General features: G+C 51.1%; 2 protein-coding genes across 9 annotated transcripts in view; both read left to right on the plus strand.

Annotated features, from left to right (window-relative positions):
* Positions 1–318, plus strand: part of LOC139040784 (src substrate cortactin-like) — a 28,887-nt gene extending 28,569 nt beyond the window's left edge. Inside the window, 1 exon segment of the mRNA XM_070487853.1 lies at positions 151–318. Coding sequence (XP_070343954.1) covers positions 151–302 — 152 coding nt within the window. The 3' untranslated portion in view covers positions 303–318.
* A 115-nt stretch (positions 319–433) lies between these two features.
* LOC123280056 (liprin-alpha-1-like) overlaps positions 434–12,503 on the plus strand; it is an 85,022-nt gene continuing 72,952 nt past the window's right edge. For all 8 annotated transcript variants that reach the window (XM_070487846.1, XM_070487845.1, XM_070487851.1 and 5 more), the window contains exon 1: positions 434–572. In XM_070487846.1, the coding sequence (XP_070343947.1) occupies positions 519–572 (54 nt within the window). In that variant the 5' untranslated portion in view covers positions 434–518. The remainder of the gene's footprint in view (positions 573–12,503) is intronic.

Raw genomic sequence — 12,503 nt, forward strand, 5'->3', positions numbered from 1 at the left:
ACAAGTGGTGTGCAGGTCCGCCCCGGGGGTCCGAACCAGCAAACCCCACGCCGCCCAAGTGAAGAGTGTGAACTTAACCACTGTGCCACCGGGCCGGCCCCCAGCTCTGCCTTCTTGTCTTCCTGTTTCTGTCCCTTTAATCGTCTGCAGGAGCCAGCGCCACCCCCAGCCCCTCTGTGACTATATCTGGTTCCGGGTTCCAGGTTCCGTGCTCCTGGGAGACAGTGGTGGAGGCACACAGGATCGCAGTCCTCAGAGAGCTGACAGAGCGGATCCTTTCTCACAATCAGTACAGGTTGTGAGCGCACCCTGACAGGAGGAAGTAGTTAAGAGGAAAGACACGACCCGGTGTGTGGGCAGGCCGCCTGCGTGCACACCGTGGTCCAGCAAAGGCCTTTCGGAGGGCTCACGTTTGAGCCAAGATCTGAAGCTGAGCAGAGCCAGCCTGAGCGCTTTCCCGGTGCTGGGCCTGCTGGGGCCAAGGCCAGGGGCAAGGAACAACTTGGCCGCGTCAAGCCATGAAGCTGTTGCGGAGGTTCCTGGACCGGAGGCGGAGGGAAAAGACGAACAAGGTGAGGGGGACCAGGGAGTTGGGAGTCAGGTGGAGCCTTCCCCAGCAGAGCTGGGATTTTTGTTTTGTTTTTAAGGACTTCTGAGGGCCCGAGGGTATTGTGGCTTCTCAGGGAGGGGTTGAGGTGATTTGGGTGAGTTTTTATGACGCTGGTGCTGTGTGGAGAATGGGTTGAGCTGGAGGCAAGAAGGGATGGGGAGTAGGAACCGTTGGTCCAAGAAGGCACTCCTGATGCCTGGGTTGAGCTGTGAAGTTAGTGCTTTGGGCCAGCATTAAAGTCCCCTTCACATTGCCCACCCCACAGAGCGCAGAGCAGTGTGCATGTGTATGATGTTGCAGAGATAGAGAATGTTTCAGTGGCGGGTGTGTAACGGCTGTGTGTGTACGCCTGTCACGTGCACAGCACTGTGTTCAGATACTTCCCGAGTGCCTGTTACGGGGCTGGCACTGTTCTAGGTGCCGAAGAGTCAGGATGTAGTAAGGGGCGCATAACCCAGGTATGTTTCAGTTGTGCAAGGAGAGCTAGAGGACGAAAGGGCTGTGTGGGTTCAGCTGGAGCACGTGAAATGTGTGGACGGTGCGGTGGCTGCAGCCGTGGCTGTTTTGTCCTGGGTGTCTGTGCAGGCGGACTTGGGGAGGCCGTGATCCCTGTACTTTCAGCCACGCCCTCTGCTCTGTCTTGCAGAGACCTGCCTCAGCACCACGCTCTCTACCTCCGTTTGGGCGGTCTTTGGGTTCCTTCAGTTCAACATCAGCCAAAACCATCCTTTCCCCTCATCTGTCCCTCCTCCTGTGAACAGTGCGGTTTCCTCCCGGCCAGGGGCTCAGAAACCAGGGAGCCCGCTTCGCCTCTTCCTCACCCTGCAGTCTGCAGGTCCTGAGGCGTGTACCTGCCCTGTCGGAGCCCGCCTCTGAGGTCCACTGGCAAGAGCTGGACCGTTTTTTCCGTCAGGGTGATTCGAGGAGCGGTTGGCTCCCGGGGCCTCTCCCGCCCCGGCCCCCTGTGGTCTGGCACCCACCGCGCTAAGCTGTGGGCAGTTCCTCAGATGCAGATGTGTTGTTTTCTGGAAACTTCTTTGTAAATATGCTGTTCTCAGAGAAGGCGGTCTTTTTTACTCTCCCTGTGTTCTGCTTGCTAATTCTTCGTGCTAACGACTGCTAAGTAATTTGATAACTAACTCTTTTGGAGAACCAGTTTCGCCCTGTGAATAAAGATCTTCAAAAGTGCTGGTATTCTGCCCGAGCAGTTTTACTTCTGCTCCGGAAATGGTTGCTTTCTGGAGGGGACTTTCGGCATAAGGATGTTCACCATAACAACTTAGAGTGTTTACATCCTTTATTCCTGAGCAAGTTAGTAGAGTAATAGATGCCAGCATCTATTTATTTTTAGATACCATTTAAAGCATAAATAATGTGTAATTCCCACTCCATGGGTTTAACATCTCTCGCTTTTGCCTCCCAGCCTCACCTCCTTCCCCCTGGTTTTGGCATCACCTCGGGAGGGACATGATTTCCGGTGGGCCCGTTCTTGTGGTTGGAGGTGGGGCAGCGGGCCCTGGCTGTGACTGCAGACCACGCTGGACTCTCCCGGAGCTTCCTCGGGCGTCTGCGGAGGGCCACAGACAGGGAGCCCATTCCCAGCGACCTTCCTGGTCAGCTGGGGCCTTCTAGTAGTCGTAGTGCCCACTGGTGTTCCTGCCCAAATCGGGTCCTGTATTGGAAGTTGCGAAGTGGTGATTTTTCTGACTCAATCCTCCTTCATTTATTAGCTGCTGCTCTTCAGTAAGGAGCGTCCCTTTCTGTTCTCTTTCTCTCTCTCAGTTGCTGTGGCCCCTTGCATTTGTATTTATTCAGTGTATCACAGTCAGTTATCATCATTATTCCTTTGGATACTCAGATTGTCCCCTCAGCTGGGCTCCTGTGTCCTTTAGCCAGGGCCCTATTAGTCTTTGAATGCTCCGTTGTTTCCTGACACAGAATTTGTCGCAGACCCACTTTGTGTTTCTCCTGCCTCAGATCTGCAGTCGTTCCTCTGAGGAGCCCTGGTTCCTTTTGATGGGGAACGGCTGTTTAGAAATCAGTATCTGGGGGCTCGGTGTGCTCACTGTCACAGAGGTTCACATCTAGGTTCTTTTCGGGACAGAGCTGGAGAAAAATCTTGACAAAAAGAAAAACCTGGATTTCATATTGGTATTTCCTTTACAAATTAAACCTAGTTTTTTCCCCTTAATTTCTTTCTTTCTTTTTTTCTTTTTTCTTTTTTCTGCTTGATCTCCCCCAAACCCCCGATACATAGTTGTCTATCTTAGTTGCAGGTCCTTCTAGTTGTGGCACGTGGGACGCCGCCTCAGCGTGGCCTGACGAGCAGTGCCATGTCTGCTCCCAGGATCCAAACCCGCGAAACCCTGGGCCCCCGAAGCGGAGTGCATGAACTTAACCACTCGACCCCGGGGCCGGCCCTTGTTTTATATTTCTTGTCTTACACTAACAATTTTCATTTCTAATGATATTAGCCTTAATTTTTTTATCCTATGATACACATAAAATAGTTTAAACCTTTGAATATCATATTGTTATAATCATCCTGTTGAGTGAAGTTTTAGAGCTTCTTTGTAGTTCTTTTGGATCTTAGAATAAACCTATCTTAAGAATACATAGCTAGAATAATGGGTTTTAAAGCAATGTGAAGTAACATAACCACACAACATTTGATAAACAGTTGTAGTGCCCGTTGGTGTTCCTGCCCAAATCGGGCCTTCTATTGGAAGTTGCAAAGTTCATTTGTTTCTGCTTCTTCTTAAGTTTAGGGTTTACATTGTTCTTCTGGAGTTAATTTTTCTTCAAATACATAAAGCTTTTACGTGATTCAAAAACGAGAACTATAGAAAAAGGCATAGTCGGAAGTCTTGCTCCTCCCGTCCCTGTCCCACTCACGCCTTCTAGGTGGGGGACCACGGTCCGGTTTGCCTGAGGGTAGGCCTGGGTTTTGCCTCTTATCCTCAGGCAATTAGCAGTCGTGCCCCTTTCACTCTCAGAAATGAAGCATAGGGAAAGCCTTGTCGGCGCTTGCTAATGCTCATGAGAGAGCGGACAAAATGTTTCCACTTTGTAGCTTTTTCCCTGTGGCTGGAAGGAAGCTCTTGGCCGAGTTCTGCTGACTTGGATCGCGGTTCGCTTGGCAGGGAAGGTCCGCCCAGGGAGTTCTTTCTGGCTTCCAGAGGCTCATTCTTATTCTGAGGAGGAAATTTCCTTTTTCTCTGAAAATAAATGTGGGAGCTTGAAGCATATCTTGCATTTCCAAGTTTTTCTGCTTTGCAAATGGGTAATTATCCCTCCTGCCTATGTATTTTTAAACCTTTGCCAGTAGTAATATGGAAATTGATTTCATGTAGTGCCATGCTGAAGAAGACTAATCAATATCTCTGAGCCATTAACATCTCTGGAAATCCCGGGGTGCTGCTAGGACACACTCTTGCTCCCGCCTTAAAAATAGTTCATGGGGAAAACGTGAGTGACAGGTGAGGTTGCGATAGCCTGCGCGCCCTGCAATAGAAACGGCTGTGGCAGGGCAAGGGTATTTTGAAGAGTCTTGAGTATTAATTCTAGGATAGTCTGATGTGTTATTTTCATGCAAATGAAAATATGAAAGACTTCATTTTTGACTGAGTGTGAAATGCAGTTGATGCACAGAGTTAAAGAAGTCCTGTATAGAATTTTACTTGGCTGTTTTGTGGCTCAGCTCCTGTAGCTCCGGCAGAGATACACACGGAAGGGAGACCGTCAGCAAGCTGGCGTCTCCTTCTTCGTGCTGTTTGAAGGCGCTTTACTCAACGTGCTGAGTGCCTGTCCCTCCTCCGGCGGACAGACTGACTGCAGAGGACAGTGGCAGCAGGTGTGTGGGTGTGTGCCGCCCTGTCTCCTGTGCTGCCGTCCGTCTCTGTAGGTAGACCCCCTGTCTCCCTCGGTCCCAGTGGGCAAGGCTCGGAGGAAGCAGCCTGGTGGGCAGTCGGCGGACTCGCGCCCCATCCTCGCCGAGTTCCCTGCGTCAGTTACCTCGTCTCTGAGCCTTCGGAGTTCTCATCCGTCAGTTAGGGACGGTAACTGTCGGTTTTGCTTCAGCAAATATTGATTGTCTGCCGTGTGTTAGGCACTGTCTGTCCAAGGGCTGGGTAGACAGATGTTTGGGGGATTAAATGAGATAATAGCCAGCATTTATTGCTTCTAAGCCTCTTTCTGTGAGTTATCTCCCTGAGTCTCATAACAGTACTGTAGAGCATTCTTTCTACTATAAATAGTGCTAGAAGGCAGGGGACTGTTCCGCAGCCCGTCTGACAGTGAAGGAATTGAGGCACGGAGAGGTTTGGGAGCCCCTTCAGAGGCCGGTAGCGAATGAGTGTGGAGATTGGTTATGGTGAAGAGTGCTTCCCTCTGACTCCCACAGTTAACCGTGACCAATAGGGAAAAAAGGAGAATGATGAAGAAAAAGTGCAAACGGTATGCAAATGTGTGGTGGACGGAGTGACAGTCTCTCTCTCCACCCCGTATGTCCACAGTGTGGGGTATTTTATCTGAAAGGCAGTGGTGTTTTTACTGTGCGTTCATAGTTTTCGTAGAGAAAGATGGGTGAAGTTCTACATTGTGAGAATACAAGTAATGAGTAAAATAAACTTGCTGAGTCAGGGGGCTTAGCAACAAGCTGCCTGGTGATCCGAGCAGAGAAATAAATTGTTCTAAGGCCTTTGGTTCCCTGCGTCGATGGGAGGGTGGGAGAAGAGCTCTGGAGGCCCCCCCGGGTGTGTTGCGGTCCAGTGCTGCCCCCCTGCCGCATCCTCACCAGGCGTGCCTCGGTCCAGTGCTGCCCCCCGGCGCATCCTCACCAGGCGTGCCTTGGTCCAGTGCTGCCCCCCGCCACATCCTCACCAGGCGTGCCTCGGTCCAGTGCTGCCCCCCGGCGCATCCTCACCAGGCTTGCCTCAGTCCACTGCTGCCCCCCTGCCGCATCCTTGCCCGGCGGGGCCCGCGATTAAAGGATGCCTCTGCACACTGCTCGCTTCTTGTCTCAAGTCTGAGATTGGCAGACCTGGGGCCGTCCTGCGCTGCCCCAAATGCAGGAGAGGCCGGGAGAGTAAGTGCCTGGGGCTCTCAGCTCCTCTGGCCCGGTGCTGTTCCCAGGCCTGGGGAGGGGCTCAGAGGCCAGGCTGCCAAAACAGGTGACAAATTGTGACAGCGTGCCTGAAATCACTGCAGCTGTGCCTCTGCAGCTGGAGAAGGCAGTTTAGTGTTACTTACATGGCAGCTGGAACGCTCCTCCTGGCTGGGATTATCGGGGCCAACTGCCACCTCCCCCTCCCCTGCCCTGACTTCCCCGAGAAGGGAAGAGAACACATGTTAAATAAACTCGGGGATTAGGGATTTGGAGTTATATATACCGCCCCCCCCCCCGTTTGTTACTTTTATTCTCCTTCCTGATGATCTTGACTCCATTTCTGTGAGAAAGTTTCACAAACTGGACAGCGTGTCTTTTTGATGTGTGTATGGTGGGTGCCTGACAGTCACCAGAGTGGGAGAAAGGCCCATGCAGGAAAAAGTAGTAGGTGGTTAGAATAAAGGGTTTAAGTTGGAGAGAATGTGCATTCCGAGGTTGTTTTCTTGTGCAAACCATAGAAATAGTTGTTCCTAAAGAAGTTTGACGATGAATTAAGAGATTGTGTGGAAGCAGATTCCTGATTATAGGTTCTGCGTAGTTTGTACAAACCCTTAACGTCGAGTTCATTCCCCTTCATGTTCCCCAACTGTGTCCAAAGGGCTGGGCGCTGCGGGAAGGGAGCCGTTTCCAGCAGACCTGAAAGCGTTAATACAGTAGCCGCTCTTTCCGCGGCTTCCAGGCTGCGAGCCCGTGCCCCCGCCTGGCCTGGAAACCCACAAGCGGTGGAGGGCAGGGCGTCGTTGCCCACCGTGTCTGGGACTCGGGATGCGGGTTTCTCTGTGCTTTGAAACGCTGCCGGTGTTGCTTCAGTTGTAAATTCGTCTGAAGAGCCTCTGGTGGGAAGTTTTATAGTAATGCCGTGTAAAGAGATAGTGACACACGTAGTGCTAATTTACAGTAACTTTAAGCATTGCCAGTAATTTAATTTCCAGGGAGCTCCTGAACCGCCTGTGCTCGGGTCTCCGTGGTTCTGTTTGCTGCGCTCGCTGGCGGGCATTAGGTTCGTTCCAGTTGGAAAACCTCTGCGGGAAGGACAGAGGGAAAGGAAGCACTTGCTATCCACACATTCTTGGGTAATTATTTTCATTTGAACGAAAGTTTTGTGCTAATGACTAGGAAATACGTTAAATCCTAGCCCTCTGCTCCCTCTGCTCTAGTCGTCATCTTGGAGATTCCTTCCTCTCTGTGGGGTCACCCGTCCCCTTTTTGAAGATGATCGCCACGTTTCTGTCTGAAGCTCCACATCTGGGATGCTCCTGCATGCCCAGCCCCGAGTTTTGCCGTATCCCTTAGACGGCCCGTAGACGTCCTGCTGTGTCTCAGTCCAGGGTCCTGCTCCGCCTTCCTCCTTGGTCAGCCTCGAGTCTCCCCGCCTCCCTCCCCACTTCACGCACCTCCTCTGCCCTTCCTCGCTCATCCTGCAGGGCCAGTCCGCAGCTCTGTCCGTGTTTTCTGCTCTCACGTCGTTTCTGTTTTCCTTTGTGCTCTGGTGCCCTAGCTTGGGCCGTTCGTGGGGCCTTGGTGTCTACATGAGGTGGCTTTGCTTGTGCTTTCTTCCTTTCCAGGCCACCTAGCTCCCAGAGTAACCCAGACCTCTGCCATGAGAAGGTTTTGGCAGGGCCTATCCATGGCAGCAGGTGTTTGGCAGTTTGGCATTCATGGCTCCATGTTCTGGCTTTATTCACCTTTCCCACATCTTTCCCTCTGTAAATGCCCCTTCACTCTGCCCAACCAGTCTGCTCACTCTGCTCCCCTTCCCTGACGCCTCATCCTGCGCGATTCCCTGCTCGGGTACTGCCTCTCCCTCTCCTCGCTTTCATCAGACCCCACCTGCCTCTCCAGGCCGAGGTCACCCCTGTGAGGTCTGCTCGGACCAACTCCGATTCCTACTGGGATTCAGAGTCGCTCCCATCTCTAGGAGACGACAGATTTGGTGCTTGGGGCTGGTTTTACTGTGATTCCTTTTATCTTTTCTCCAGTTTTTCAAAATGCCACCAGCTTTAAGAAAAACGCAGATGAAAGAGTAGGATCAAGGTCATTCTTGAGGGGGCAAAAGAAATCACAAAAAGATCTCCTGTGGGGCGTGTGGCCAGCCTCTTTCTCCCCATGGGATGATGGCGGTGGGCTTGCTGGGTGAGCGTGGAACAGTCTGCTTTTTCACTGACTGCTGAGTGGCTTCCTCTTCTTTCCCACCCTCCCCTCCTCCTCTACCTCCCCCTCCACACCCGTGTCAAATCTTGGATCCTCTGCTTACTAACTTTCTGATCTTGGCCAAGATATTTCACTTCTGAGACCGTTTTGTCGTCTGTAAAGTAGAGATACTATTTATTTCCCAATATTATAGGCGGATTTAGTGAGAAGTAAAATAAAGCATCCACAGCTGTACGCTGCACAAGGTGGGCCTTCATTAGATCCGAGGTGTCTGTCTGCAGAGCCCGTAACCCTGACTCCGGTGACTGGGAGGGCGTACGGCCTGCAGGGGCTTGGTTTGGGTGCTCACCGTGGGATCTCCCCCTGAAGATGACATCGTCTTGAGCTCTGAGTCCCGAGCTGCTTATCAGCCGAGTGACCTTTGTAGGTCACTAACCTGCCCGGGCCTGTCTTCCAGTCTGTGCAGTGAGCTAATTATGTATGCCTTCCTGTCGTATGTGACATCTACTTTTATGTGAGAAATATTGCAAAATATTTTGAAAACCAGTCAAGCATTAAGCACGTATAAAGTTATTACAATGAATATTTGTGTCTTAGGAGTACTTAGCATCGTGCCTCCCAACTTTTTTGTTCAGTAAATTGTCCAAATTAATAGGGCTGCTCCTTCTCCAGCTGGTATTGCTGTCTCCTGAGCTTGCTGGAGCCTTGAGAGGAAATCCCTAATAAAGTAGCTTCCGTTCCAGTTTTGTACTTAGACCTTTGGTTCTTTCTGAGACGCCCTTCTTGTTAAGTTAGAGGGTAGGTAAAACTGGTTATAATATAAGGCTCGTGTGAGACTGGTTTGCAAGACGTGAATACACGGAGCCATGACAGTTTAAGAAGGTTACAACGCGGTAATATTCACAGTCAGACGTAGTCGTTGCTGGTTCAGATCCACGGGGACCTGTTGTTTGAACACTACATTCTTTGCCTGGGCTGGGGATTTTGCAACAGTGAGGGGAGCAGTTCTTTCCCTCGAGCAGACTCGTGTGAGTGTGGTCCCGCACGGAAGGGACAGGTGCTGTCTTTCTCAGGGGCCGGCGGAGCCTGTACAGAGCGGCAGGGTTGAGCTCCGGCTGTGACGTCGTGTTGGGCATGAGGGAGGCGCGGGGCTGGGGCGGCAGTGGGAAGGAGGAGCTGCCACGGGCGCGCGAGCACGAGCAGAGGGCGCAGTTGTGGGCCGGCTGGGCGGGCCTGCTCCGTGTCGGGTGGTTGGCTGCGGAGGGGTGTGGTGTGCCAGGCACGCCGGGTGGGAGGAGAAGGGTCGACAGAGGAACAGAAAGGCACCGAGGGTGTGAGCTCATGGCAGGGTGGTCCCCGAGGGCTGGAGTCAGTTCTCCGAGAGCGCTCTGGTGGGGCAGCGTGATGGGGGCCCTGCAGGTGCCGAGAGGCCGCCTTTGTTGACGCTGCACCCTTACCTGAGATCCGCCAGCCAGCTGTGTGTGCTCCGGGGGCCGTTGTCACTCCTGCTGTGGACACTGCAGGAGAGGGGGTCGACAGCGTCTTCGGGCTCACCTGTCCTCACTACTGTCAGCCGAGGCTGCGTGGCCTTGCACGCCGCAGCTCCTGTGTTTCTTTGACTTGTTAGCAGGCGGTGAGGAGCTGCTGTCAGTGTAGCCTCAGGTAGCCGTAGGTGCTCCTTCTAAACTTGTGTTTCTGCTGACCCGGCGTGATGGAGCTGCGGGAGGAATCCCGCATGGAGCACTTTCAGGCACGGCTGATGTCGAGACCCCTGCCTCAGCCCGAGATGCCCTTCTGTCCCGTGTGTCCAAAACGCTCGTCAGAGACGGAAAGGAGAGCAGGCTGCTCGCTTGTCCTCGGTGTCCTGTGCGCTCAGCTGGAGCTTCCAGGCGTGGTCTCCCCGTATGTGTTGCAGTGCTGGCCCAGCTTCTCCGTGCTCGTTTCCTGCCTGCCTTGGGAATTGCGGGTGGCTCTAGGGCAGTGAGGTGCAGTGTGCGGGGACCCAGTTGCCGTCAGAGTGGGGCTGTTGAATAGTACCCGCGGGGGTCTTGTTTGACATTTCTGTTCCCGTCAGTAGTGGAGTTTCAAAGTGTGACAGAGCAGGTCCTGTCTTAGATCCCTTTCTGTGCCGTTGTGCTCGGTGGTACCTATGAAGGCCTAGGGGGTGGTGTCCAAACGCTCTTCCACATCTCGACGTCCTCATGTAATAAAGGTCATGAAATAACTTCACAGAGTGCTTCATCACACGCAAAAGAGTGGATTGTGGCTTTCTTTGCAGAATTGAAGTGCTAGTGTGAACTACTGACAAGCCTGAAAAATGCTAAAATTGTAACTGAATCGGGGAAACCATGCTCACACCCTAGGACTTTTCAGGAGAATTGCTAACCTGTAAACTCTAAAGCTGTTCCTGAGAGGGGCTGGGGAGACCAGTATGACGTCATTTTACTCGAGGAGCGGGGACGTTAATCAGGTTACTGTACTCCCCTCTCAGGTTCAGGATGCCTGGAACACTGGCACCCTCCATCATTTCCATGCCTTTATTGGCTCCGTGTTTTGGTGGAGCCATCATTGCTGGGAGGGATACCACCACATGCTAAGGCGGGACCACCGGTGGTTCTGGAACGTGGCGGAGTGTGAGTGACGGAGCAGTGACTCGCAGGTGGAGCGTCCTAACGGAGGGACTCCCTCGTGGTAGATGGTGTCAGATGAGTCCCCAAGGGCTCACTAAAAGATGAGCTGCTGTTGTCAAGCAAGGAAGACTAGGAAACATAGTTTAAGGGTCTCGCGGAGATGTTTTAAAGCCTGGTGATGTAAGTGCAGAGTAAGCATGTCCGATGTGGTAACTTAGCGTGCAGCTGGCACGAACACTTTTGTCTGCCTGTTTATTGTAGTAAATTTGTGGGGCTGAGTCGGAGTCAGAGTCGGCTGGTGCTCTACTTTCCTGGAAGGGTGTGTTAACGTGGCCAAGCTTTCGGGCAGCGTCTTCGTAGGGAAATGGGGGGCTGGCCCCTTGAAGTCGCCTTGTGTTTAGGCACACAGACTATGTATGTGATGTTTACATAAGCTTCATAACTGGGGTGTCAGGCTGAATAATCACAGGTTTGTGATTATTTCTACTGTTATGTAATAGCGTAATATTTTAATCTGTCCTTTATTGCCATGGGAGGTTAAAAAAGGCAAAGATTTGGGGCCAGCCCCCTGGTGTAGTGGTTAAGTTCGGTGCACTGCACTTCAGTGGCCTGGGTTTCGGGTTTGGATCCTGGGCACAGACCTACTCCACTCGTCAGCCCTGCTGTGCCAGCAACCCACATGCCGAGTAGAGGAAAATTGGCAACAGATGTTAGCTCGGGGGCAGTCTTCCTGGCCAAAAAAAAGGGCAAAGATTCTACATAGAGAAATTGCAGTGAAATAAAACATTATTTTTGCAAATAATGTTTTATCTTCTAAAAAGTAGTAAGACAGTCCTCACTTTGCATGGGACTATAAAAATGACCATGCAGCTGGCCCGCTACAAAGCAATCTTAATCATTGATGGAGATGATTATGTTTGTGATTGTTACGTTTTTTTCGAGACATTGCAAACTCTCTTAAATTATAAATGTATGAGGAAATGACAAGAACAGTAAAACTAATCTTTATTTAGTACACTGCAATTTATAACATTAGAAACGTTGAGAATTAAATTCCATAGCTCTTTGAGCCAGCAGGTCCATTTCTGGGTCTGTCCCTCAGAGCAATCCAGTACCTCCTTTTTGTACATAATTTTAAAAAATCAGTACAATATCCTAATTATAAAATAAAGTAAATTTAAAAAGTTAGTTTACGGTGAAACATTTCATTCTGTAAATGTTTGGGCATGACTGCACCGAAGACGCAAGTCAGATGTTTGTACCTTGTGCTGATGAATGAGTTTAAGAGAAGATGATCAGAAGCCATTCCATAGAAAAATATAGAAATGTGAAAGAAGAGGTGGCCACTCCATAAAAGTGTGTTAGGATAAGTAAACACAGACCAATCTCAATTGTATTTGATCCGAGAAAAATGAATAACCGTGACTGAAATAAGGACAGCGTGCCGTTCGTATCACAGATTGTCAAGTAGAGACCTGGGCAAGTACAACAGTCTCGCATACGAGCTGAGCCTTCTTTGCAGGTGAAATGTCAGAATAGTTCCCTTGGTCATGAGAGGGCCAGGGGAGTGACGGAGGGTCACGAAGAACATATTGCCTCTGGAACTCTCACCAAGTGCCCAGGCATGCGTTCAGTCTCTGTCATATGAGAAGATTTTGGAGACCCCTATTTGATGGGCGACAGGGAATGGAAGATGGATCCAAAGAAGAAAGTGGGCCCTAAAGTGTAATAACACACCAGGGTGGCAGAGCTACAGGAAGCAGGTGTTTCATAAGCTGCTGGCCCAGGAGGAATAATTTAGCAGTAGCTATTAAAATTGCAACTGACCTTTGACTCAGAAATTCTAAGGTTTTATCCTGCAGATGCACTTGGCACACGTGCAGAATGATACATGTACAAGGTTCTTTGTTGCCATGCTGTTTGTCAGAGCTAAAGATCGGAAGCA

The sequence above is a fragment of the Equus asinus genome, chromosome 17 (genome assembly GCF_041296235.1).
Source record: "Equus asinus isolate D_3611 breed Donkey chromosome 17, EquAss-T2T_v2, whole genome shotgun sequence".
NCBI lineage: Eukaryota > Metazoa > Chordata > Mammalia > Perissodactyla > Equidae > Equus > Equus asinus.